General features: G+C 42.1%; 1 protein-coding gene across 1 annotated transcript; it reads right to left on the reverse strand.

The window, feature by feature from the left end:
- Positions 1–5,197: 5,197 nt before the first annotated feature.
- LOC115091993 (collagenase 3-like) lies at positions 5,198–24,090 on the reverse strand. The gene is made up of 6 exons (XM_029602419.1): positions 23,922–24,090; positions 20,317–20,540; positions 15,947–16,095; positions 11,094–11,219; positions 9,337–9,498; positions 5,198–5,794 (listed from the first exon to the last, which is right to left on the reverse strand). The coding sequence occupies exons 1-6, from the start codon at positions 24,045–24,047 to the stop codon at positions 5,778–5,780; spliced, it is 804 nt and encodes a 267-aa protein (XP_029458279.1). The 5' UTR covers positions 24,048–24,090; the 3' UTR covers positions 5,198–5,777.
- Between the last annotated feature and the right edge of the window lie 2,753 nt (positions 24,091–26,843).

The raw sequence follows: 26,843 nt of genomic DNA on the forward strand, positions 1-26,843 counted from the left end.
TAAATGAGGGATAAACATTGTCACAAAGTTACAGCGGATAATGAAGGAAATATGGATTGTATGGAGTATATATATGGAGGCTTATTTACGGTAGTTATGGCAAGTTATGAGGAACATATTTATATGCTTATTTACAGCAGTTATGGCAGGAGAAGAAAGGCAATTAATTTTAACTTTTAACATGCAGATTGTACAGGTTGTAAGGTAGATGGGGTGCAGTAAAGTGTAAGGGGGGGGTATAGGGTGGGTGGGTGGTGGGCGGTACTGTGACTAGGGGGGTTTCAGGGGGGTAGGCTACGAGGGGTTGGGTTCGGGGTAGGCCTGTCTGAAGAGCCAGGTCTTAATGCCTTTTTTGAAGTTGGGTAGTGAGGGTTCAAGACGGAGGTGTGTGGGGAGGGAGTTCCAGAGGGCGGGGCCTGCAATGGTGAAGGCTCTTTCTCTGGTGGTGGAGAGGCGGGCTGTTTTGAGGGGGGGGGGGTGTGGAGGGTGCCTGTAGATGTGGATCTTGTCTGGCGGGTTGAGAGGTGGAAGTGGGGCATTTCCTTAAGCCAGGGGGAGTTGTTTTTGTAGAGAGTGTTGTGTAGAATAGTTAGGGTCTTATATTGGGCGCGGAATTGGATGGGCAGCCAGTGCAGGTCAACTAGGATAGGTGTAATATGCTCTCTTCTACGTGTGTTTGTAAGGATTCGTGCCATGGCGTTCTGAAGAGTTTGAAGTGGTTTGATGGTGGAGTATGGAAGGCCTAGTAGAAGGGCATTGCAGTAGTCCACTTTGGAGAAAATAGTGGACTGTAGGACTAATCTGAAATCTTGAGTATGGAGTAAAGGCTTGAGCTTTTTAATCTGATATAAAAAAAATAAAAAAGTGTGCTCTCACTGTTGAAAAGAGGGTGAGATAGAGTTATGGACCTCTAGATAACTAGTTGGAAGATTAGAGCATCTTTAATGGGGATTATATCATATGTGATTCCACACAGAAACCCCAAAATTGTGTACATTTCTACAATAAAACAATAAATGTGAAAAGGTTCCTTTTTCTAATTTACAGACCAGCAAAGACTATTTTCTCCACCTGAGAGTTTATTAATCTTCACTGGGGTCCACACGGCCCAATTTGATATGTAAAAAATTAGTTATGTGTAATGGATGCTGATAAAGAAGTTTTCAAGGACTTTGTCCAAATAAAAGCCCATTAGTGTTCATCTACACTCCAGAGTTCTAAAAGAACTCAGAAATGAAATTGCAAATCTATTACTAGTAATTTTAAACCTATCATTAAAATTGTCTATTGCGCCGCCCCCCCACCAAACTCACACACTCATGGGGATGAGGAGAGGGGGACAAAGTGAGAGTTACAAAGAAAGGAGTTCGGACAGTCCCCACCACACCTCATCTACATCACCTCACCACCCCCCACATATGGGGGTAGGTGAAGGTTACAAAGTAGAAAGTGCAAGAGAGAAAGAGTGCATACATGCCATCTGACACCTCCACTCACATCCCTGTGCACCACCACCATCATATATACACACACTCCCTTCACATACACATTCAGAGGTGAGGATGGAGGTACAGAGTACCTCCCCGCATTTACAAACATAAACACCTCCCTACACCACTACCCCCCCCCTCCACCACACATATATGAAGTGGGGGAGGAGTGAGTGAAGAGTGTTTGGGTGTGGAGAAGGGTCAAAGTGGAGAGTGTAAGGGAGAAAGACTACCCCCCTCCACACTCATTTCATGCACATTTCCCCAATGGAGGGAATGGTGAGTGAAGCAAGCAGGGGCGCAGCCCCTAGTATAGATATACAGTAGATCCGGTGTATATATATAGTAACAAAGACAAAAAGAACACTAATGAACTAATTCATATCCATATACTAAAAATCTGCATTTATTTTGTAGCAAAAATGTTTTTTTTATTTTTTCACACAATAATATGCAAAACATCAAAAAACCTACACACAGTCATGAGCAATTTTTTTAAAAGAAAGAGTCACAGTACAAATAGCAAAGAACGACTGCAGGCGATCAATCTCAGACGGCAGGTAACTTGAACAGCGTGATAATACTTCAATATGGTTAATGAATGAATTTTGGAAATATAACAATTTGTTATAAGTCCAAAAATCTAAATATTTTTCTGTTGCTGATAGTAACCACAATGAACGGTGCTGGATATCTCGTTGAAACCAAGGAAAAATCCTCTGTGATAAAAGCAATGTTGAAATAAAAAAATGCAGAAATAGCTGTATTCGGAGAACCCCAACAAAGGCCTTTTTTTGTTTCGCCCAACAGGGGTTCATCAGGGTGTTATGGGAGTCTCTGTTTAGTGGACCCTTGGGCCGACCTGTTGGAGACTGGGAAAGGAGGACAAAGTCTCTAATAAATGGCAGGCCGGGTGGCAGATGTTCGGGCAGGATGTAGATGCTCTTCACCCTGGAAGCTGGTGCTCCCCTGGGAGGAGCTCGTAGGAGCCCAACCACTGGGACTTAGGTGACTTCACCCTTGGAAGCCGAAGCCCCTCCAGGAGGAGCCCGTAGGGACCCGGCCGCTGGGACTTATGCGGGTTGTGGATCAGGACAGGTAACTGGAACCAGACTAAGACAGTAGCAATACTGTAACTGGGCTCGGGTTCTGGAACCAGGCAGGAACTGTAGCAAGACTCGGGTACTGGAACCAGGCAAGAACTGTAGCAGGATTCTGGTACTGGAAACAGGCAAGGACTGGAGCAAGATCTGGGTACTGGAACCAGGCAAGAACTGTAGCAAGCAGGCAAGCAGGAACCAAGCAGGTACTGTAGCAGGCAGGCAAGCAAGCAGGAACCAAGCAGGTACTGTAGCAAGCAGGCAGGCAGGTACCAAGCAGGTACTGTAGCAAGCAGGAACCAAGCAGGTACTGTAGCAGGCAGGCAGGTACCAAGCAGGTACTGTAGCAAGCAGGCAGGCAGGTACCAAGCAGGTACTGTAGCAGGCAGGCAGGTACCAAGCAGGTACTGTAGCAAGCAGGCAAGCAGGAACCAAGCAGGTACTGTAGCAGGCAGGCAGGTACCAAGCAGGTACTGTAGCAGGCAAGCAGGAACCAAGCAGGTACTGTAGCAAGCAGGCAGGTACCAAGCAGGTACTGTAGCAGGCAGGCAGGAACCAAGCAGGTACTGTAGCAAGCAGGCAGGCAGGTACCAAGCAGGTACTGTAGCAGGAACGGAGCGACAAAGCCAAGCGAGTCACTCCGGGGCACAGCGCAACAGGAAACCGAGAGGCTAACCCGTTGCAAGGCAAAGACTGGTTGGCCGCGGCCGGCTTATCAATACTGACGTCTGACGTCAGGATTTGGGCGGAGTCACCACTGGCGGGAAACGGTCTAGAAAAGCGCCCAAGTGGCGTGCGCGCGCGCCTCAGTGCAGGACGTCCACGGGAGAGCTCGCAGCGGCGCAGCCCCAGCGGGGACGCCGCCACCCAGGCCGCAGACTAGACCTCAGGAAATGGGAGCAGGTCCAGGAGCCCAGAGGTAAGGGCCTGGCTCGGTGCTCACGGCCAGGACCGCAACACAGGGGGTATACATAGAGGCAACAGATATTTCACGGCTTCTATTTACCGAAATCATTAAAGCCCACAGCCGGAATGAATATTAAGAACATTCTCAAAACATAACTTATAATAGTATCATCTGAGCCTTTCTCTCGCTGACCCAATTCGCAGGAACCTGAAACGAGAATTGTGACAGCTCCTCCTACACACAGGGTCTCCATGGCACCTCCCTTGTGACCCCTGGGCACTCGGCTGAGGAAAAGCAGAAAGACTCTTAGACTCATGTGAACTTTGGTGTTAAAGTTTCATTTTTGGGGAAGGGTGTGTCTAAACATGAGGGGAGCTGATAGAGGGGTACTGAAATCCAGCGCACAGTTTCTTAACGCCCAGATTACTGCATCCGCATGTCAGAGAAGGAGGAAAGAGAAGTATAAAGGGAGGTAGCATTTCAAAGGGAAAGATAGGGTAGGAAGGAAGGTAGACAGCGTGAGAAAGACATGAGAGGAGCAGGATTAGATTTGAATGGGTGAACAATGGAGGGGAGAATAAAAAAATATTCCCGTAGTAGTGTGAATGCAGCAGTAGGCGAGGAAGGCAGGTGGGTGAAAGAAAGGGAGGAGCAGGTAAAGAGGATGACACGATGGCTAAAATGAGAAGGGGGGATCCGCTTCTGGAAAGAGAGGGAAGGGAATAGGGAGGAGAAGAAACAAAGACTCTCACAAACTATTTGGACATTTTTTATTTTTGGAGTTTACAAACGTGTATGATTTTTTTTTTTTTTTATCAATTCTATTTTTAATGTATTTCAATTTAAACACAAGATAACTTATACCAGCAATGGAGAGACATAAAGAAGCATATTACATATTACATAGTAAAGTTCACAAAGAAGTAAATAAACTATAGCCCTCCAACACAATAGGAAATAAGGAGGGGCGCCAAGAAAGAAAAAATGAGCGAAATATCCATGAAATAAAAAAAAGAAAAGAAAAGAGGAGGTTACCACCACATTATACAAATGACATTCCACTGAGTGATTCTTAGGTGTGAGAATCCAAAAAGAACCGCAATTGTGATGGCTCAAAAAATACATAATTAGTATTTTGAAATTTCACTATACATTTACACGGGTATTGTAGTATAAACTGAGCTCCACGTGTCAAAGCCTCAGATCTCATAGACAGACGGGCGGATTTTAAAAGCCCTGCTCGCGTAAATCCACCCGGATTTACGCGAGCAGGGCCCTCGCACGCCGGCGTGCGCAGAGCCCCGGGAAGCGAGTAAGTCCCGGGGTTTTTTATAGGGGGCGTGTCGGGGGCGGGTCCGAATGACGCTGCGTTTCGGGGGCAGGACGCGGCGTCTCGGGGGCGGGACCGGGGGCGTGGTGCCGGCCCGGGGGCATGGTCCAGGCCTCTGGACCAGCCCCCGGGTCGGATGACGGCGCACCAGCAGTCCGCTGGTGCGCGTAGATTTACGTCTGCTTCTAGCAGCCTGCCTCCGTTCCCTCCGAGGCCGCTCCGATTTCGGAGCGGCCTCGGAGGGAACGGAGGCAGGCTGCGCGGCTCGGCGCACGCAGGCTGCCCAAAATCGGCAGCCTTGCGCGTGCCGATCCAGGATTTTATAAGATACGCACGGCTATGCGAGTATCTTATAAAATCCAGCATACTTTTGTTTGCGCCGGCTGCGCGAACAAAAGTACGCGATCGCGCTTTTTAAAAAAATCTACCCCAGAATGCGTATGATTTTCTACCATACAATGTATTATTCTGGGATAATGTATTTTCAAAAAATAATAATTTTTAAAAAAGTGCATAATGCCCACAACCCCGCAGATAGACAAATCAGTATCTTCCAAAACCAGTGTATGGCCTCATCAATTCACGCAACTAAAAAACACACATGTATAGTTTTACTTCTTTGAATTTCAAATTACCATTGCCATGCAGAAAAATGCTGCATTCTTTAACAATTAAAGAAACATTTTTTAAAAATCTCAAATCGCAAGGATATAAACAAACAGTTCTTTCAATACTTAGTGCATCGGGTTCACCCATGAACTGAAATGTCTAAGGTACACCATGACTATGAAGCAGATTACACGGACTTGTAAAGCTTAAGTCTTTTTAGCTCATTGGAAGGTTATACAGTCCAGTGAGTATTTCAGATTTGGAGCACATATATTCTTGCTTGTGTAGAAGTAAATGTGCTGAGGTTTCCAATGATAGCAGTTTGATAGTTTTTTAAAAATTCATGGTCTCTTCCTTCCTATGGAGACAAATAAAGCAATAAAGATATTTTTCTATACATAATGATAAATAGGTACCAGATGCTGCACATGGGTAGATGGGATATTTGCAACACAGAATGACACTTTCAAGTGCATATGAAAGCATGGTCTGCAATAAGCCTTCGCTCTGTGAAATTTGGAAAGGCACAAAAAATTACAGATGTTATAGCTTTTCGGAAGCTGGGCAAAACTTTTTTTTTGAGCAGGCTTTTAACCAGATTTTTTTTTAAATTTCTGTCTATTTCTCTATTTTTGTGATTTCTATACTGAGATCTGAACAGTATTTACCATTTAGTTTACTGGAATTTGCTGCTCTATGTTTTTGTAGACTTTAAGTCTGTTTAATTTATTTTGTTTCCCTTTGAATTGTTTTATACTGTGTTTTTGTATTTATATGCTCTTTATTATTATTCCATGATTTATATTATTGTGATTCCATGACGTAACTCACTTAGGGGGATCATTTACTAAGCTGCGGTATTCACCCCGGAAGAAGGAAAATACCGCGGGGGTTTCCTATGCTGCGGTACTCAGTTCTGCCACTTAGGGAACTGCACACTATACTTCCTGGCAGTAAAATACTGCGGGGAAAATACCATGGGTTAGTAGCCCCGCTAACGTCACACAATGGCAGCTCAGGGCCGCTATTGTGTCAAAAGGCCAGAGTGGCCTGAAGCCCCTCCATAAAGTGTCCAAAACTTAGTGATATGAGCATAACTTGAATAGTGGCTAGCTGGTGCCATTTTGATTCAGACGGCACAGGATCCGGAGCCTAGGGCAGTGTTACCCACACCTCTCCTGAAGGCATACCTAGCCAGTCGGGTTTTCAGGATTGCCACAATGACTATGCATGCCATAGATTTGTATATACTGGAGACAGTGTATGCAAATCTATCTCATGCAGCCAGAACACCAGACCAGGTAGATTTGCCTCCAGGAGAGGGATGGGAAACACTGGCCTAGAGGGAGGAGGAGAGGCGGTCACCTCAAAAGCTTAAACTAATTTTTTATATTTTGGCATTAGGGCCATGTCTAGAGGCAAGGGGTTGGGACAGAGAGTCTCACAAAAACCCCTAGGTTTTAGGACACTTTGGGAGGTGGCTTTTTCGGACAGCTCAGGACTTTAAAGAAACTTCCTGGGAGCGTAGGGATGCATGTTAGCGTCCTGGGAAAACTTAGCTACAACTCCTGAGTTGTAGCTAACCTTCAGGAAAATAATGCAGCGTGACATTTTTCAGGCAAGCTATTGTTTTATTTCCATGAAAGTGCCAAAATGTTAATGAAGTGCTCTGAATGCAATGCATTTGCAAAGCATTTACATGCAAAGCACCTCATTACCATTTTGATGATATTTGGCTTAAAATAATGCATGGTCTTTAAAATACCACATGCTACTGCTAACACAGGACATTTACCACGCAGTAAACACCTAACGTGGCTCTGTAAACCTACCCCCAAAAAGCTCCAATAAATAGGCAAGTACTAAAATTTATAAATAAATAAATATATACATGCAAGTGTTCACTGCCAGGTTCTAAAATATGAAGTCAGAAGAATATAGAGTTATTAACTGTGATGCTTTTATTAAAGAAAACCAAAATGGGAAAAAAACGTCACCATTTAGTGAACAACACTCTCTTCTTACCTATTTGTGGAACCTTTCAAATGCATGTGTGACAATTTTGAAATTTAGTTACAAATGACTTGTGTGTGTTCTAGCTTTAATCTTTGTTTTCACTATGGGGCAGATTTTCAAAGGGATACGCGCGTACCCCCCGAAAACCTGCCCCAAGCTCCTCCTGCGCGCGCCGAGCCTATGTTGAATAGGCTCGGCGCTGCGCGCAAGCCCCGGGACACCTGTAAGTCGCGGTGCTTTCCTGGGGGGGGCGTGTCGGGGGGGCGTGTCACAGGCATGGTTCCGGCCCGGGGGCATTTCGGGGGCGTGGCTGAGCCCTCCGAAACTGCTCCCGGGCCGGGGAATCGCGTACCGGCAGCCGGCCGGCGCGTGCGAGTTATGCCTGCCTCGGGCAGGCGTAACATTTATAATAAAGGTAGGGGGCGGGGTTTAGATAGGGCTGGGGGGTGGGTTAGGTGGGGGGAGGCAGAAAGAAAGTTCCCTCTGAGGCCGCTCCGATTTTGGAGCGGTCTCGGAGGGAATGGAGGCAGGCTGCTCGGCGCGCAGGCTGCCGATTTTTGCGCAGCCTTGCACGCGCCGACCCCGGATTTTAAAAGATATGCGTGGCTAAGCACGTATCTATTAAAATCCGGTGTACTCTTGTTTGCGCCGGGTGCGCGAACAAAAGTATGCGCGCGCATACTTTTTAAAAATCTGCCCCTATATGTCGATAAAGTTAATATTGCTTTCATGGAGGCTAACAGTGAAATTTGCATCAGGGTGTGAAAAGCTGCTTCTGCATTAGTAGCAGTGACATTACATCTTTATATTTCCATGCTATTATATGAAATGTTTCTTTTGCTTGGTTTTACCCCACTGTATGCTGGGACTTATTTTGATTTCCCTATTGCATTTCCTAAGAAAAGCAAGACTTTAAGTATCTGTATGTAGGTGAGTAAAATCAGGACTGGATCAATGCGTCCTGAAAATCTAAACCCAATTGGCAACTCTGAGTATAGCAGTTAGTGTCACTATGAGAATTTCTTTTTCTTTCACCTGTATGCTATATTGCAATTTTTAATCTTTTGTTCACTGTAAACCTTTTTAATAAACTAGTTCGTTAGCACTGTGTTATAGCTGATTAGCGACCTAAATGAGTTGCTATTGGATCCTAGTATTATTAGTAAATGGTCTATGAATACCTTTATGAGAACCCTGTGACCTCAGGTTGGTGTGAGTGCAAAAAAAGTGCTTAGTTTCATTTTATGCACTGCTGTCCTGATGCATGGCATGTTACACATGACATCTTATCTTTTGAAAGCTGGGTTTGTCTTTTTTCCATGTTGCTCTTTTACTGCAGACTTGGACATGACAAACCAGGGAAACAGTACATACATGATTGGCACCCAGGGGTAGGATACAGATGACCAGAAAATAGTAAGGGATTTGGGTGCAATTGTATCTGATGATCATGAAGTTGCCAAACAGTTTTGTCCATCCGTAATAAAAATAAAATCCCACACAGAAGAGATTGAGCCTTCTTTCTCTAACACAGACACTGCCGCACATATACTGCATGTAGATCCCCAATCCCCCCCCCCCCCCCCAAAAAAAAAATTACCCCAGATGTTCTTGGACTCCCTGATGCCTCTTGAAAATTTGTTGTGGATAGGACACCAAGCATATACATACATATACACACCGTGATCTCATGAGTCTTCTTACCCAAGGATTAACAAAGATATTAAATGCAGAGATTTTATTGTAGCCCATGTTTCCCTGTAAAATAGCAAGCTACGGTGCATAGCAGTTTGGCACAGTATAATTGTTGATATGCCATGTCAGTTTCTTTTCTTTTTTTCTGGTTTTACATATGAAAATAATAAATAGTTGCAAAATTCTTACCATACAGTGCCTGAATTCCTTGGATATCATCCCTTGAAAGGCGGAAATTATTTGTGTTTACATATCTATAGGTGGGATACATTAAAGCAGCAGGAACATTAGAATGATCCAGTCCCAGAGCATGGCCGAATTCATGGGCGGCAACAAGGAACAAATTGAATCCTAGAGAAATAATAAAATAATTTTACTTGAAATGTGTTAAGAGTTCATACTGGACTTTCAGCCAGCTTTGAAAATGTGATTATATGAAGCATGCTGCCATACAAACTGGATCATTTCTATTTTATCTCCTCTTGTACACAGGCACATTCTTTTAATCTTTACTATATCAGTTATGCATAATTTCTTGGATCCTGTTTTCAAAAGAATTTTTGCTATAATCATAGAAAGGAAAACCTTCTTGAAAACATCCTATATGTCATGGCCATGCTGACCAATTCAAAGGTACCCCCTTAGGCAGGGGTCTCCACTGGTCAAGAGCAGGCAGGACAGATGTAGGTCTTTTGCTGACCAATCACCTTTCCTTTGGGGTGGGCCCTCTGGTGCTGGTGGCTGGCAGGTCTTATGGAGGGCGGTTTGCAGGATCAGGGATAGGGCACTCACTGGAACTGGCAGTCAGCAAGAAGCAAGGGGATGGGAAGGTGCCCTGGCCATACTGAACACAAACAGGGCTGAGCACTGACGAGACAGGAACTGACAAATAAGCACAAATACGAGTAGTCCAGAGACCAAACAAGGAGCTAGACAAAGAATGGAACAACAACAGACAGCACAAGGGAAACACATGGACAAGGGGGCCACTGGAAGGCCTAACATAGGGCAAAAGCAAAACTAGGAACACTCAGGCAAGAAATGCCACTGGAAGGCCTAACACAGGTCAGGGCAAGAGTAGGAACACACAGGTAAGAAAGGCCACTGGAAAGCCTAAACAGAGCAAAGAACCAGCAAGGCGTACAAGAACAAGGAATCTCAGAACAGGGACACTAGGTAAGGAATACAAGGACAAGAGGCCAAATGCAGAGAAGAGACTCCATGCTGAGGCGGAGAATACCCTGTGAGGGAGGATTTTATAGGGCTGGTCTTGCTGCGTCATGCAGCCTTCAAGGCAGAGGTTAGAGTGGTGCTGACAGGGGGGCCGCCTAGCAGCCAGCATCGTTTCACTATAGAAGTACTGTGACAGAATTCAAGCATGCTTGGGACAGATGTTGAGGACAGTGGTAGGAACAAAATTGGGAGGTTACAGAATTGCCAACAACCCACCCTTCGAGAGTAGAGGTGGGGGGGAAAGCTAAAAAAACGGCGCACAAAGGAAACACAATTTAGCAATGCTGCAGACCATGGGGTACTCACTTACAACTAGGTGGTAGTGGCTGGGTATCATCTAGCAAAGCCACAGCAGGGACATAGGAGGCCAAATGTTTGGACAACAATGTCACTAGTTTTGGTAGCTGTTTAGGTTATTACAAATCTTGATCATAAGACATGGGAGATGGATTAGGTGTTAGATTAAGTATGGGAATTTATAGGCTTATCTACCCAGGATGCTAGTGAGCCAAAGAAGAAAACAACACAAAATGACTTGGAGAAGCAGCAGCAATATCCTAGTACAAATGCTCAACTTTCAATGGCTGGTAGCTGGAATCTATCCTTGTAGCACTCACAGGAATAATTGGACACCCTGGATGGGACAATTTCCATTTTACTGCAGGTTGTACTTCTGCAATTTATTTGTAGAACTAAGTGTACAATAGTTTTACCAATTGAATTTGTTGACCACTTCTCATCTTCATCAAGGTGAGTGTCACCACCTATGCCTGAACCAGGTGCAAAGGCATGAGCTAGTACACCTCCTGGTCCATCAAATGGAAAGGAATCACCGTGAACTAAATTAGAAAGGAAATATATCACATTAAGCAAGCATAAAAACATAAGAACATAAGAAATTGCCTTGCTGGGTCAGACCAAGGGTCCATCGAGCCCAGCATCCTGTTTCTAACAGAGGCCAAACTAGGCTACAAGTACCTGGCAATTATCCAAACACTAAGAAGATCCCATGCTACCGATGCAATTAATAGCAGTGGCTATTCCCTAAGTAAATTTGATTAATAGCCGTTAATGGACTTCTCCTCCAAGAACCTATCCAAACCTTTTTTGAACCCAGCTACACTAACTGCACTAACCACATCCTCTGGCAACAAATTCCAGAGCTTTATTGTGCGTTGAGTGAAAAAGAATTTTCTCCGATTAGTCTTAAATGTGCTACTTGCTAACTTCATGGAATGCCCCCTAGTCCTTCTATTAAAGGTATCATATATTTCATGTCTGAAAACACATTATTCCACAAATTATATAATGCAAATTATGCTCTGTCTTCATATTTTTTAAACATTTTTTGTTTCTGTAAAGAGCCCTATGGTCTCATCGCTAAGATCTAAACACCTCCCATTGGAAGACATATTGAGGTTGTTGGAGTAGTGTAGTCCAGAGTGTTGATCACACACCTGAGGGAAAATTCTAGTCAGAGAGTTTTGGAGTGGAGAGAGAGAAAAGTCCAGCCTCTCAGCTGTCTACAAGAGTTGGGAGTATGGGGAAGGAGGAAAGTTTGTTTTTGGTCCTCGGTGTCTCCAGAGTCTTATAGTTTATTTATGTTTTTATTTATTTATTTATTTATTTAGAAACTTTTATATACCGGTATTAGTGGGGACATCATACCGGTTCACATATTAACAAAAAGGTTTAGAAGTACATTTCAACAAGGTAGGCGAACTGGGCAGGGGGTTAACCTAGGGCAGTAGGGAAAATAGATTAAACAACAAGAAATCAACAAGAGGTCATAACAAGAAGACAACAATGTACAATGTGATTAAATTCCTTAATAAAAGGAAAAGGGCGGTCACCTAGGGGGTATGAGCAATAGAGGGAAGGGAGGATCTATTCTGTGTAGGCTTATTATATTTGTCTAATTTATCATATTTAATGAAAATGAATGTGAGGAACTCTTGGTTTCCTCACTGGAAGGAATGTATTAACTAACTAGGGAGGCTTAGAGAGATTTAGGGCAGGATTTTAAAAGCCCTGCGCGTGTAAATCCGGCCGGATTTACGCGCGCAGGGCACTCGCGTGCCGGCGTGCCTATTTTGCATAGGCCGCTGGCGCGCGCATAGCCCTGGGATGCATGTAAGTCCCGAGGCTTCGTAAAAGGGGCGGGAGGGGGGTGTCTGGGGCGTGTCCGGGGTCAGGGGGTGGTTCGGGGCGGGTCTGGGGGCATGGTGCCGACCCGGGGACGTGGTCGAGGCCTCTGGACCAGCCCCCGGGTCGGGTGATGGCACGTCAGCAGCCCGCTGGTGCGTGCAGATTTACGCCTGCTTTCAGCAGGCGTAAATCTGCCAACAAAGGTGGGGGGGGGGGGGGGTTTTAGATAGGGCCTGGGGGGTTGGTTAGATAGGGGAAGGTGAGGGGAAGGTGAGGGGAGGTGGAAGGAAAGTTCCCCCCGAGGCCGCTCCGATTTCGGAGCGGCCTCGGAGGGAACAGGCAGCGCGCGCCGGTTGCACAAATGTGCACCCCCTTGCACGCGCCGACCCCGGATTTTATAAGATACGCGCGGCTACACGCGTATCTTATAAAATCCAGCGTACATTTGTTCGCGCCTGGTGCACGAACAAAAGTACGCGCGTGCGTAAATTTATAAAATCTACCCCTTGATGAAGAGACTGAGATTGGGTTTTGCTTCCACCAAGTGAGAGTAGCAAATGGTGTATTCTAGCAGTATATAAACCCCTGCCTCCATCTTATGATGTGAATTTTGATTGGATTTTCAATTAGAAATCAGTGGATTTCTGTTGTAAATTCTTATTTGGATTTTTGTTGGATTCTCCTGATTTGCCCTCCTTGGGTCAACCATCTTACTCATTTTTGTTATGTTGTGTTTTTTGATCGACTGTTTGGAAACCTTTTCTGTGGGAGCCTTGATACACCTTCACAGAGGATTTGGGGAGTCCCTGTGTAAGGTTAGACAGGGGTAGCGAAGATTCTTCTGCTCTCTGTCTTATCTTAAGTGGATAGATCAGTCAGTGACTCGATAAAGAGGAATTCTTTTTTGAGTTGTTTTTCCTTAGTGACTCTTCTCATTTGGGAGACAAGGACGTTTTTTCCACTCTTCCTGTCTCTTATTTGTTTTCCCCCTTTTTAGTCAGCCTATTTTTGTTTCTTTTGGGACTTAGTGCCCTTAGTACCTGGGCCTCAGTGTCTGTGGATATTATCAGTGCTGTTTATAGGGATTAGACAGGGGCTGTGTATTTTGGGTAATGCAAAAGGGCCTTGAAGTTTTGCTGCTCCCCACAGGGAACCCCAGACCTCAGAAACAAAAAGCTGTCCTGGCAAACTGGTGCAAATAGGTTCTGTTTTACTTTCTCTGACCTTCTGGGTTCAGTATTTGAGTTTTATCCCACCCAGGGGTTACACTGATAATTAAAAATACTGTAGTAGAATTAGATGGGTTTCAAACAGTTGCTGAATATGAAATATTGATCAGCTCATTATTTGTTAACTCACATTTTTAAGGTAAAAGGTAAGAGATGCTTCTCTTCCCAGCTAATGCTGTTGGGTTCAGAAGGCAGGGCACTGCTGTGTATATCCTGCCTCCCACAGCTGAATGTCTCATTCTTCTGTGAAATACCCATCAGGCATGGGAAGAGGAAACTGTAGCTTTTGGCAAACAGATGGGAAGGGGGGAGGCTTACTGAAAGAGGAGGAAAAGGGGGAAGTTGAAGAGAGAGAAGGTAAGACGAGGTGATGAAGCACAGTAGAGAGAAGGAGGGATAAAGGAAGCAGGCACGGCAGAAAGAAAAGAAGAGGAAGGGAGGGAGAGCAGGCAAGAGGAGAAAGGAGGGAGCCCAGCAGAGAGAAGTAAAGAGGAAGAGGCAATAAGAGGGAGGGAGAGCAGAAAAGAGAAGAAATGGGATGTGATGAGAAAGAAGAAGAGAGGAGCACAGCAGAGAGCCAGAAAGAGGAAAGGAGAGGAGGGGAGAAAAGTGAAGGGAAAGCAGCTGTAGGAAGAGGAGAGATGGAATTTAGGAAAGGGCAAAGAGGGGAGGGAACACATTAGAAAGGAGCAAAGGGGAAGAGAGAGGAGAAGAAGAATGAGAATAAAGGGAAATCAAAGGAAAGGAAGAATTTTGGGAAGAGATTTTAATTTACCCCTGGATCCAGTCCTAGATAGGCAATCATGAGTGAGAATATCCCCTTCCAAATCGAGAGGAGTTGTGGACTCTGTGATGAAGGATTTGGGTTTAGGGGACCCTTGGAGATTGCAACATCCAATGGCAAGGATTTAACCTTTTGTTTATTGCCACATCACTCTTATTCCAGAACAGATTATTTTTTGTTATCTAATAATTTGTATCCTGGATTAGTGGATTCTACATGTTTCAATGAGTGTGACCCTTGAAGAAGAGGAACATGAGATAAAGGGAGGGAAAACAGCAGAGAGGAGAAATTTAGAAAAGGGGATGAAAGAGGGAGCTAGCAGTAAAGAGGAGTTGAGTTGACAGAGACCCAGAGCAGCAGGATCTGTGCAGCAGAGGAGGAGCCAGCTTCTGGAGAGGAGCCTGAGTCTGTAATCAGCTGACCAGGAATAGACTGAGGAGGAAAAGGAGAATGGACCAAAGGAGAAGGAGGCAGAAGCAATAAACCAGTGCTGGACTGTGCTAAGTGGACAGAATGTAATGGAAGAGGGGTAGGTAGAAGAGGGTTGATGAACCAGAACAGGAGGCGAGCAGAGGGAGCGATGGACCAGAGCAATGGTTCTCAACCCACTCTTTAGGACACACCCAGCCAGTTGGGTTTTCAGGATATCCAAAATCGACAAGCATGAGATAGGTGTACCTTGATTGCCTCCATTGTGTGCAAATCTATCTCATGCATATTCATTGTGGAGACTGGGTATACACTATGGATTATGCTGAGAACTACTGGACCAGAGGAATGAACTGGAGGAGGAATGGGCAGAAGGGGATTGATGGACCAGTGGAGGAGGCGGCAGGTGTTGTAGATCAATGGACCCGAGGAGTGAAGAATAAACTAGAAGAGGGGGAGGTCAGCATGGGTTCACTAATCCCTCAGTGCCCCCCCCCCCCCCCCCGTCTTCTCATGCACAGGATTTTGTTTATTAAGGAAAACTATGTTGGAGTCAGGACCACTGCGGAGCCTATGAACATGCATAGGCTTACCAGCACCATGATCCATGACATCTGCTAATGTCACCAGTAACTAACTACTACTGCTAGAGGGGGCAGCACAGTAATCATTTGCTCAGGTTGCAAAGTGTGTGAACTTATTTTTGATTAACTGATTTGTATAACCACTTCAAAATGGTGTACAATAAAAGCTTAAAATAATAAAACATTACAAACAAATATATAAAAAGAAAAACAAAGTTAAATTAATGACCTTAACTGGAGGAATTACCAACCAGAAGCAAAGTCAGCCCTGTGCAATAATGTGATTTACTGTGGTGCCAATTACTTATATATCCTGTGGCATTTCTAGCAATTTTATTTGAAATGCCATGAGGACTTGTGCCTTCTATGAGTAAAAGAATAGACTGACTTACAGCGAGCTGCAAAACGAATAAGAATATCAGCTTCTCCACTGGATACCCTTCTGAACTGCAGTGGAGTCACATCACTCCACACCTTGAAAGCTTTTTGTATTGCATCAATCACTTCTCTAGTAGATAAGTCAGGAGTGTAATTGAGAATTCTGTCAACAAGAAAAGCAGGTAGATAAACGGATTTCTGAAATGGAAAAATACTATGAATATATCATCACATTTAAACAAGTTGGAGAAGACTGTGCCCAGTGGAACACAGCTGGGCATGTATCATAGTCTTCTTGTGTTTCAGTAATTTTATCAATCCTCCAGAAGACTCAAGCAGTATAATATTTGCTGTGGGCAGGAAGAAGAGAGGAGAAAGGGCCAGAAAGTGGAAAGTGCTCCTTTTTTTTTTTTTAATTTTACTGGTGAGTCAAGGAAACCCCACCAGCCTTTCCGCTACCAGCCCTGCTGATCCTGCAACTTCTGCCTCACTACCTGAAGCCCACAGCAGCGGTTCCTCCTCTAGTAGTTCTGGGCCAGTGTTGCACATGCACTACAATGCTAATCCAGAGCCCCTAATATTCTTTGTATATATATATATATGTGTGTGTGTGTGAGTGTGTGTCAAAAATCATGTCACAGTGTGTGATGAATGTGTTATCCGCAAAACCTCCCAAAAACTCTATAAATGAAAAGAACTCCATACTGCATGGCTGAAGGTAATCTTTGAAATGGCTGGTTGTGTTGAGCAATGATATTTCCCTTTGCTATGCACCATACAAAAAATATTCACATTCTCAGGCCGATGCAATAAGGTGCGCCCAGCCTAGCGCACGTTTTTACTTGCAGCTGGGTACGTGTTTCGGGTGCACAATAATAGCATTTGATGCAGCAAGGAGATAAGTGCATCTGAAATGCGTGCCCTAACAAAAGCGTATATTGCATTTAAATTCCGTGTAACTGAAGACAGCTGTTACCATCTGATGCAGGAAAGCGCGCCCAAAGGCTTGACACCCAATGTACTTTTTTTTTTTAATGTAGGGAATTTAACTCCAGCTCCGGAGATGGAGTAAAGTTAACTCTCAGTCAAGGGCTCATGAGAAACATAAAAAAATATAGTTCTCTGGGTTGCAATAAATGTATTTATTTATTTATTATTAGTTTTTCCAATGTGTCCTCCTCCTTCGTATCATCCTGACTCTTGAATTTACTGCTTCCAGTGGAGAAAAATTATATATATATATATATATATATATATATATAGATTCTGATAAAAAAGAAGAACACTATTCTTATGACTGCACAATTTAAACGCCCATAGCAATGGGAGCCTGATACAATAAACGTCAACATTGAAATCAGCAATCTCAGCAAAATAACCAAAAAAAGCGACTTTTGAGTGCCAGAAATGCACAATTCTCCCTTACAGGTATATTTTAAAAGGAATGCGCATGCACCCATGCGAGCAGAGATACCTAATTTTATATCGAGCACAAGTACAGATGTATCATTTAAAATATCCCTGCTGTGCGTATTTGTGCAGCCTTTACATGCATATTTTAATAACATGCTTGCACAAGTGAGTGTATGGAGAGCGAGAGAGAGAGAGAGAGAAATCATCTGTAAGAGAGACAATGAGACCCTCTATATATCTTCCACTGTAAAAGGCTCACTGTCAACTCAAAGTGGGTTTTGGGGGTAACAAGGCCTTGCAGACCAATGTAATACCACCACCCCAAAACCCACCCTGAGTTGAAAGTGCCCCTCTTGTAGTGGGAGAAGATATAGAGTGTCATAGACTGGAGACAACAATGCAGACCTTCAAAACAAAACCAAAAAAATGGCTTTTCCAAAAAGCCTTTGCAACAAACGTTTAATACTCACTTCCGAGGACATCACATGATAAGATAACCCTTCGGACATACAGTTTTAACTCAACATTCATGTTACCTTACAACAAGACACCCCGCAAAATGTAACGTCATGACTGTTTTTCATTCAATCTCCTGAGTAAGAATTTAATGTCAGAGCCATAAAAACTCTATGTAGGCCATGCTCTCGTTAATCCCCTTTGTAAGAAATAAGTAAGATTAAAGCTACAATACTAAATAAGAATTGATAACAATGCTAAATAAGAACAAATACGATGTGAAACAAGATCTAATTACAATGTTCAATACATTTTACTGAAGTTATAATGCAGTTACAATCTCAATGTTAAATATGAACTAGATGATGTAATGTTGATGTTATAATGTACAACAAGAACTCAACTTCTTGAACACAGCTACAATGTAAACCAATGTGATATTCTATATTGAACACCGGTACATAAAAACCAATCAATCAATCAATCAATCAATAAATATTGCATCTCTTACAGAGGTGCTCTCTCCCCTTCCCTCCTCCCCCTGTTTTTCAGGAACCTCTCTGGTTCCTCTTCCTATAAGCCCCACACCTGAGCCAAACCCTCAAGCTGGGCTGAAAGTCTTAAAACTGAAAATCCCCAGATTTGCTTCTCAGCAGGGGCAGCCGTAAAGTTACACAGGTAACAGGCTGCGTGCCATGATCAGCCTTTGCAAAATTCAGGCTACATGCATAAGTTTTGGCCCTGCCTCCTTATTCTTGATACACACACACACACACACACAGGTAAGTTCACACGTACTTCCCGGCTTTTTAAAATTCATGCGGCCCGCAGACACACCTATGGGAACATTTTTGCACAAGTGATGCTTTTAAAATCTACCTTTTAGTGCACTCTTTTTTTATGCTGCCCCAATTTTACTCTCATTTAAATACTGCATTGGGCGCCCAGGGGATGTGGCAGCGCGACGTTAGGAAAACAAGGTGCTCAATATGAGCACCCGTTTTGCGCACACATCTTAGTTCATCGGCCTAAAGTTTTCACTCAGCAACAGCAACACATACTCCTTTTCTTATCAGACACTGTGAAGAAATACAAAATACTGCAAAAAATCTTCAGAATCTTTATAGCAAGTCTCCTATATCAAGACAGTGCTAATGCTCAGAACTCAAAAAGTAACAACCTCACCTATGAAAAGACAGCACTGCAAATATTAATATACTACTAAGCATTTATTCAATGTTACAAGGTGTACAGATACACATAACAGACTACATTATAGTCAAGAGAGACAGACAAAACAAATAAGCATTTGGGGGGAGAAAGAGGGAACATTTTTAAAGTCTCAAAGGTGGGTGAATAGATGCAGTTTAATTGAAAGCAGGGGCCACTTTATTTCATTACTAGGTACTCTGCAGTAACACAAAATACTGCAAAAAACATACTCGGCTAATGTGTGGCAAACGCAGCACTAACTCCCAGGATTCAAATAGCAATAACTTTAGCTATGAAAAGGCACTGCTGTAAATCTACCAGGCTCTGGAACTCCGACACACTTCCTGTTAGGAAGCAGTTTGCGAAATATAATACACTGGATAGCTATTGATCCCTAAGCATGTTAGCAGAATACTTCACTTTGGTCACATGCAGAACACAGATAGATTCTCACCAAATGCAGCATAAAGGACCACATATTAGAAGTAGAAATATGCAGACAGAAAACTAAACTCTTCTTTGTTCTGTTGACCTCTCCTATCTTACTCCTCTGCTTCTGTTCCCTGCAGACAGGCAGGAAGAGGCTGGATTGGAGAGCAGAGTAGTCTGCTCCGGCATCACCCCATACCCCATCCTCCTCCTGTTCCCCTGCAGCTGCCGGGAGGGAGGAGATAGACTTGTTGAATAAAGTGGCTCATCTCTGCCCCAGCCTCACCCCCTCCCTGCCGTTCCCTTTACCGTAGGCTAAGTCCTGAACAAAGCAGAAAGCTATCCGGGCTGTAGAGACAAGGCGAGTCAAATCATTTCAAAAACATAAAACACAAACAATGAAGAAAGCCATGTTTGAAAGCCGTACTTGGTGAGACCGCGCACACGTAAGACGTGAAGACAAAGTGATTAAAAGTGCTGCTGCTTCTTTCATTGTGCGTGGCAATCAGGACCTATTGTTTTGCTTTGATTGCAGCTGCTTTTTGCCCCCTCTCCCCCTGGCCCCCCAAGCCTTGACTGCCTATATCTTGCACCTGCCCTGGTTGCAAATACCAGCATAAATGCTGCGCTACAAATGCAAAAAAATAAATAGATATATACAGTAATCATGTGAGATATATTTTTTTGAACAGGAATGGTCTCATTTTAGTTTCCCACCTCCCTACTTGTTTATCAACCAAAAATGATACAAATCTGTTGCAGAGAGCAGCACAAATGTGCCTATGGATGGACAGACAGATGGACGAGCTAACAAAACCTGTAGGTTCTTTCATACATTCTGAAACGCCCCTAAAATGACCTTATGGAAGCCCACCTGTAGGTTAGTAGCTTCTTAGTCCATTTCGGCCGCCCAGGAAACACTCTGTATTCTGCTACATCAGGCATGCCACATCTCGGCTTCTTCATCATGTCCATGGTGGTAGGGTCCAGGCGCCCTGTTATGGTTAGGCCAAAGAATTTCTGCATTTCTTTGATTTTTTCTTCAAAAACATTTTTCAGTGCTTTCGTGCTCAGTGGATAGAAGTGGTCCAGATAATCCTGCATCACAAAAAAAACAAACCAAAAATCAAAAACGAAATACAGGTTTAAAACTTTCTTTTCAGATATGTCCTCTGCAAAATCTGAAATGCTGTCCCTTTTTGTTTTCCTTCTCCTGAGGGTTTATCTCTTGGCAGTAAAAAAAAAAGAAAGGAATATTTACATACAGAAAGGAGCCCAAGTCTGATGATTTAGTAACTTCTTTAAAACATCCTGCCTGAATGTGTTAAATTTGTTACAGGCCCAGGTTGTAGCACTGCGTGCTGTGACATGGGAAACTTGAATTTGAGTCTCCAGTCCTTCAGGGCTGGTTGGGATCAAGTGCTGCAGTGCTAGCCATAGAGCAAAGTTGAGGGGTGGTCTCAGAGGACAAATTATTCTATTGCATATCAGACCAAGCTGATCTGTATGGAATATATAAGGGGAAAACAGAGAAAAAGACCAAGATGTCTGATTTGGGGTTTTTCTTTTTTTGGGGGGGGATGGGGATTCTTTTCTAATGAGCAGCAAGGTATGTATAATACAATAGCAGGATGATTGCGAACTTTGCTGCATGTCAAGTCAACCTTGTATTCATTGTCAAACTTTTATGTGATACAGCGCAAGCCTGCGATAGCTTTGGAAAATGAGGTCCTAAATGCTGCCATAATTAAAAATCGGGAGACTTTGTCAAGAAGGGTGAAATTCACTGAAAATAATCTGAGACAGCTGAATTTAAGATTCTCAGGGGGCCCAATGCAATATAGTGCACGAGTGCACTGTTTAACCCGCTGTCGGACACGGATTAAAAAGGCGCTAATCCACCCCCTAATGCAATAGGGGGATTAGCGCCTATTTAACGCGCGTCCGACGCGGAGTGAATGAATTAGCGCTCATCACATGCAAATGCATGTGAAAGAGGCTATTAGTCATTCACTCCAAATGCAAAAAAATAAATGTGCGTCTCAGCAGGCGTTAATAGCTGAGCGCACTGAAAAAAGTACAGAAAAAATTGCTTTTCTGTACTTTTTTAAAAGTAAAAAAAAAACATCTCAGCCAGCCGCTTTGAAGACCGATGCCGATATGCTCGGCATCGGTGTTCATAACCGGCAGACCGTTGGTAACCGCGGGGTTGCTAGCGTGATCCCCTAATTTGCGTATTGCATGGCGCCCCCTTGCGGGCGCCATGCGTGCATTGAGAAAACAGGTGCTGAAAAGTGTTCAAGTTTTTCCCAATTTAACAAGAAATACCCATGAAAGAAGGAAAGGTTTCTTTGCTTTATGCCAGGAGATGAGGGCTCTTAGAGCCTCCTTGCTCCTGTGGTATCCTTGCAAATGTGTTAAGCTTAGGACAGATTGCTTTATATTTTTTCTTCCAGATCAGCTCAGTACCTTTTTTGATTCATGCCAGTCTATTGAACCATCAGTGAACCATTTGGAACAAGTATAGACCTGATTTTTAGTAGCAGCAGGGATACTCCTGTTAATTGCTGATTCTTTTGGGCTTTTTTCTTTTTCTCCCCTTATCTCCAACCCCTTAAATATTTGTCATCTATAATGGAATGTTATTCCCTTTTTCTTTGTGATGTTAACCTTTATGTTCTGTTACGACTTATTATATCTTCTGGTTTTCTGTGCAAAGTGAATCTTTGTATTATTTTGAAAAATTAAGTAAATATAAAGTTTAAAAAAAAAGTTTTATTTACTCCTGTGATGTGAGAGTGGAAACATCGAGAGAGTAATTTCCGCATTGTATAAAAATCGATTGGAGCTTAGAAAGAAGATTTTATTTGCATATAAAAAATATATAAAATTTAACACATAAAGGATAAACATAAAAGGAATTGCTGTAAACATAATATTAAAATGGTACTCGAATTTTATAAGGTTACAACCTAAAGAATGGTTAGGACCTACACCTGAAGTACTAGACATTAGAGTTTGACAATTAGTCTACAATACCCTGTATTGGTTTTATGTTATAGGTACAGGGGGTACATGGAAGAGACCCATTGGTTATTATAATTTTATAAACCATTGAGTCTAACAACTAATTTATAAAGCCAGCCCACTGTATATTTTTTCATTTACTTCTTTCATTTTATAGTGATTCTTTATATATTAATGGATCAATTACCCAAAAGTTTCAGTGTGTAAAAGTGGATATTATGTCCATATGTAGTATGATTTTACAAAAGCAAGAAGTATGCACGTATCATCAATATTATGCAGAAAGGTTAAAGGAAAAAAAGTCGGTTTAGGGGCATGCTGGGGTGGGTTTCAGAAGTTCATGCACAAATTGTTGTTTTCTGAGACGTACACACGTATAAATTACCAAACATATGCATGCATTTGCACCTGCTGAGTTGTGGGACTGAAATTGCACCTGTATTTTGTGTGCAATTTTTTGAGTTGGAGGTCTAGATTAACCGGTGGGGGGAGTCAGGGTAAAGTAGTTGAGGGTCTAAGTGAACTGGTGGAAATGTGGGTGAATGGGCGAAGGTGTCAGTGAACTGGTGATTAAAAGTACATGCACAAAAAGGTATTTTCATAAGCGGAGTATGAGAGTACTTTTACCTCTGCGCAAAACCTGTGTTAAATTCATGCACGTTACAATTATTTCATGTGTACAATATATGCACATACTTTATGAAACCAGTATAGAAAATATGTGGCTCCCTGCATTAAAAATGTGTGTATCTGGAAACATACTGCATGTAATGTACTTTTAAGACTGAGATCCGCAGTATTTTATAAACTGTGCAGTTCCTGCACACAGTTCATAAAATACTGCTGTAACTTTAGCTGCACTAGCTTATACACAAATGTACTGAGTTACTCACACTGTTGAAAATTGACCTTCTTAGCAGCAGGATTAGCACATTTGTTATAGATAATTCTCTTGGAGGCTAAAATCATTACACTCCTTATTTATTTATATTTAAGTCCCCAAATAATCCAACTCAGATAAGAGTCCCATGCTGACATACTGTTATATCATCATAAATACATAAAACACAAGCAGCTAATAAATGCATTCAGGGAAGGAGATTTAAAAAACAAACAAAAAAAAAAAAAGGAGCAGGGCCAAAATAAAAATACAAGACTCCAAAAATATAAAAATTTGAGATGCGGAATATATAGGACAAGATAGAAAACAAATACTTAGAAATAAGATCAAGAGAGAAAACCAAAGAACCAAGAATCTAGAAATGGGATATTTTGCAGAATTTAAATAGTACTGTTCCAAGGAAAATCTTAAAATAAAATTCTCTCCAAAGTGAGCAGGCAGCTAAGATGTCCTTATAACAGACTAGCCCAGCACTATAACTGACTAGACCTGCATGCTTTTATTGCTGAACTTAACAGTCTCTGTCTATGTAAAGACTAAATGTTACATACCTCTGCAAGCTGGTGGTCACTGGAACTTACTTCCACTGTTTCTGTAGGCACTGTTTTTGTAGGAAGGGAAAAGCTATAGGCTAAGAGTATGAGAGACAATATTGCAGAAAATGTGATGGTTTCCATATTTTTCTTGTTATATTCTTTATCTGTGAAAATCTTGTAAGTCTGGCTTGTGGATCAGAACAGTGCTGCTTTTATAGCCAGTGTGTGTAATCAGAGTGATTCATTGTTGTTTTCCGCTGTGAGATTTTTTTTTTTCTGTTTTTGCAACTCATCAAGGTGTGAAATACATATATATATATATATATATATATATATATATATATATATATAGAGTTTTGTTTTTTTTATAAGGAAACACTTAAATGCTTCTTTTTTTTCCCTATGAAATCCTAATATGAAGTCATATGTTTGACACCAAACATTCAACTTCCCTTATCTGCACTGAAACCACACAATAGAGTGACATTCTTAGGCAAAAATAAATCAATGAGCACTGAGGTTGTATGCCGTTTCCTGCTTTCCAGTAAAATCCATTGCAACACTGCTGTGGGCATATACCACGCTTTACTGCTGAGTTCACTGTTAACATTCATTCTAAACTGATCTCTCTGTATACCTGGAACAATAAACTCTTAGCACTATCATGGCAATCTGGGAGAATCCCAGTTTAGACCCTTTTGTTGCTGAAAGATATTACCAAATTCAAAAGATTTTAAAGGAGAGCTACAGGAATGATTTGGGGACTGGAAGGAATAAGTTATAGGAAAATAGTATTATTGCTGTTTTCTCTGGAAAGTAAAATACTAGAAAGGGCTTGATCTGAGGTTATAAACTCATAAAAGGAAAGGTCAGCCTAGAGCCATCATTAAAAAAAATAATAAGCTTTTCATAAAGGTAAATATCATTAAAAATATGTTTTATGTATTTATAAGTGGGAAGTTCCAATAGGACCTAATTCATAGGGTGGTTAAGCTCTAGAGCAATCTGGCAGAGGTTGATGTTCAAGCAGAATCAGTCTTAGTAGATATTGGGAGAAAAATTATTATCATATATTTTTATAATCTGCTGATGTAGGTACTTCAATGCAGATTATATTCAGGTGCTATAGATATTTCTCTTTTCCCAGAAAGCTTGCATTCTTGTTCTGCCCAAGGTAGGATGTGAGCCTAAGTTTATTTGGTATAGATCCTATTGCTCTAACCACTAGGCTACTCCTCCACACCAGAAGTACCTCTGGAATACCAATATCTACTAGGAAAGCAAAGGTAAACTTGGATCAGTTTTTCTTATTTCATATCTATAGCTTTATGTTCCTGTAGTTCTATGTGAATAATTGAAGACATTGGCAAAAGGAAGGAAATGTGTTAGCAGAGTCTAGTCAGGTGTACCCATGGCGAGCTCCAAAGTGGAAGTATGTGTACACTGTTGCTTTGAGGATTGGTGAAAAGCCCACGGGTAAGAAGTAGGCATTGGTCCTTGTCTCAACTCGGAGAGTATGAAAATTGCTCCCTAGATGCATAGAAATAGGTTAGCCAATGTGAAAATCTTTGTGATATTGCAGGTGTGCTAAGCCTGAAATGTTAAGTCTCTGCTTAACTGAATATCCATGGAAAAATATGTAATTGGTATGGAATTTATCTTGCTAAATATAATAGTGAAAAGAGAGGCTTCCAATCATTCTTACAGGTAAGCCTTAAGACATCTGTAAAACTAAAAATAGTGAGACACAAGCTTATAATTTATTATTTTTATATACCAACATCCAATCTTAATTGAGATATCACACCAGTTTACATTCAGGTACTGTAGGTATTTCTCTATCCCCAGAGGGCTTACAATCTATAATCTAAGTGTTTTTTTTTGTAGCTGAGGTAATGGAGGGTAAAGTGACTTGCCCAAGGTCACAAGGAGTGATAGCAGGACTCAAATACTGGTCTCTTGGTTCATAGTCCACTGCTCTAACCACTAGGCTATTCCTCCTCTTTAGCTATGAGCTAATGACTAAATCAGTTAATGACTAAATCAGAATAATTTCCAGTGCTGTGTCTGCCAGTTAATAGCTCAACTATTATTTATAATTATTAATGTAGCTTTTTAAAATCTTGGCCAACAGAATGAAGTGTATTGGAAGTTTTAGACATGGAAAATGTCAGCTATGACACCTATTATCTAATGGCTCTACTTCAGAAACAGTGGTTATGAGGAGCCAAAGCAAGCAGGGCATCGGGATCTGGAATAGTCCTTTTAGGGAACCAATATGCTAAAGTGTGCCAGTACTGGCAATTAATGCATGTAAACATGGTGTTTCTTGCATATACTAATGGCCATTGGCCAATGTTATTGAGATTGAAATGAAGCATGCACTCCGCAGATGCTAAAGTATATGTTTATATTCGGACGGTATTGAAAAAATGTAATTACACCTCCTGAAGGTGTAGCTGCTTTTGGTTAGTGCATCTACGAAGCCTTTTGTCACTTACTTTTTACCATAGTAATAGGGAATGAGCTATTTTATTTATTTATGTATTTATTTATTTATTTACTTATTTAAACAGTTTTATATACCGTTGTGCGGACAGGTCCATCTCAACGGTTCACAATTTATCACAGTAAAAATGGGGGGAAAATAGAAAAATACAATCGTTATATTATAAATATAGCTAAAAATCTAGATTTTTAAAGCTATAAAATTACCAAAAGATAAAAAGTAAAAGCAATATCAGCAAAAGGTTAAAACATGCTAAAATGCCTAAAAACTCCTATGTACATTTTACTCGTCTGCATATGCTTGCCGGAACAGCCATGTTTTTAGTCCTTTCCGAAATTGTTTCTTATCTTGCGGTAATCTCAGTTCTGGTGGCATTTTGTTCCAATATTTGGGACCCGCGATCGATATAGCTCGCTCTCTTACTTCAC

Source organism: Rhinatrema bivittatum, chromosome 5 (genome assembly GCF_901001135.1).
Source record: "Rhinatrema bivittatum chromosome 5, aRhiBiv1.1, whole genome shotgun sequence".
NCBI lineage: Eukaryota > Metazoa > Chordata > Amphibia > Gymnophiona > Rhinatrematidae > Rhinatrema > Rhinatrema bivittatum.

Excerpts from the sequence above, each read along its gene's own strand:
- LOC115091993 (XM_029602419.1), bottom strand. The coding sequence starts at position 24,047 with ATGGAAACCATCACATTTTCTGCAATATTGTCTCTCATACTCTTAGCC. Across the intron at positions 20,541-23,921 it reads GTGACCACCAGCTTGCAGAG|GATTATCTGGACCACTTCTA; the intron begins GTATGTAACATT and ends TTTGTGATGCAG. Across the intron at positions 9,499-11,093 it reads GTGGTCAACAAATTCAATTG|GATTCAATTTGTTCCTTGTT; the intron begins GTAAAACTATTG and ends TTATTTCTCTAG.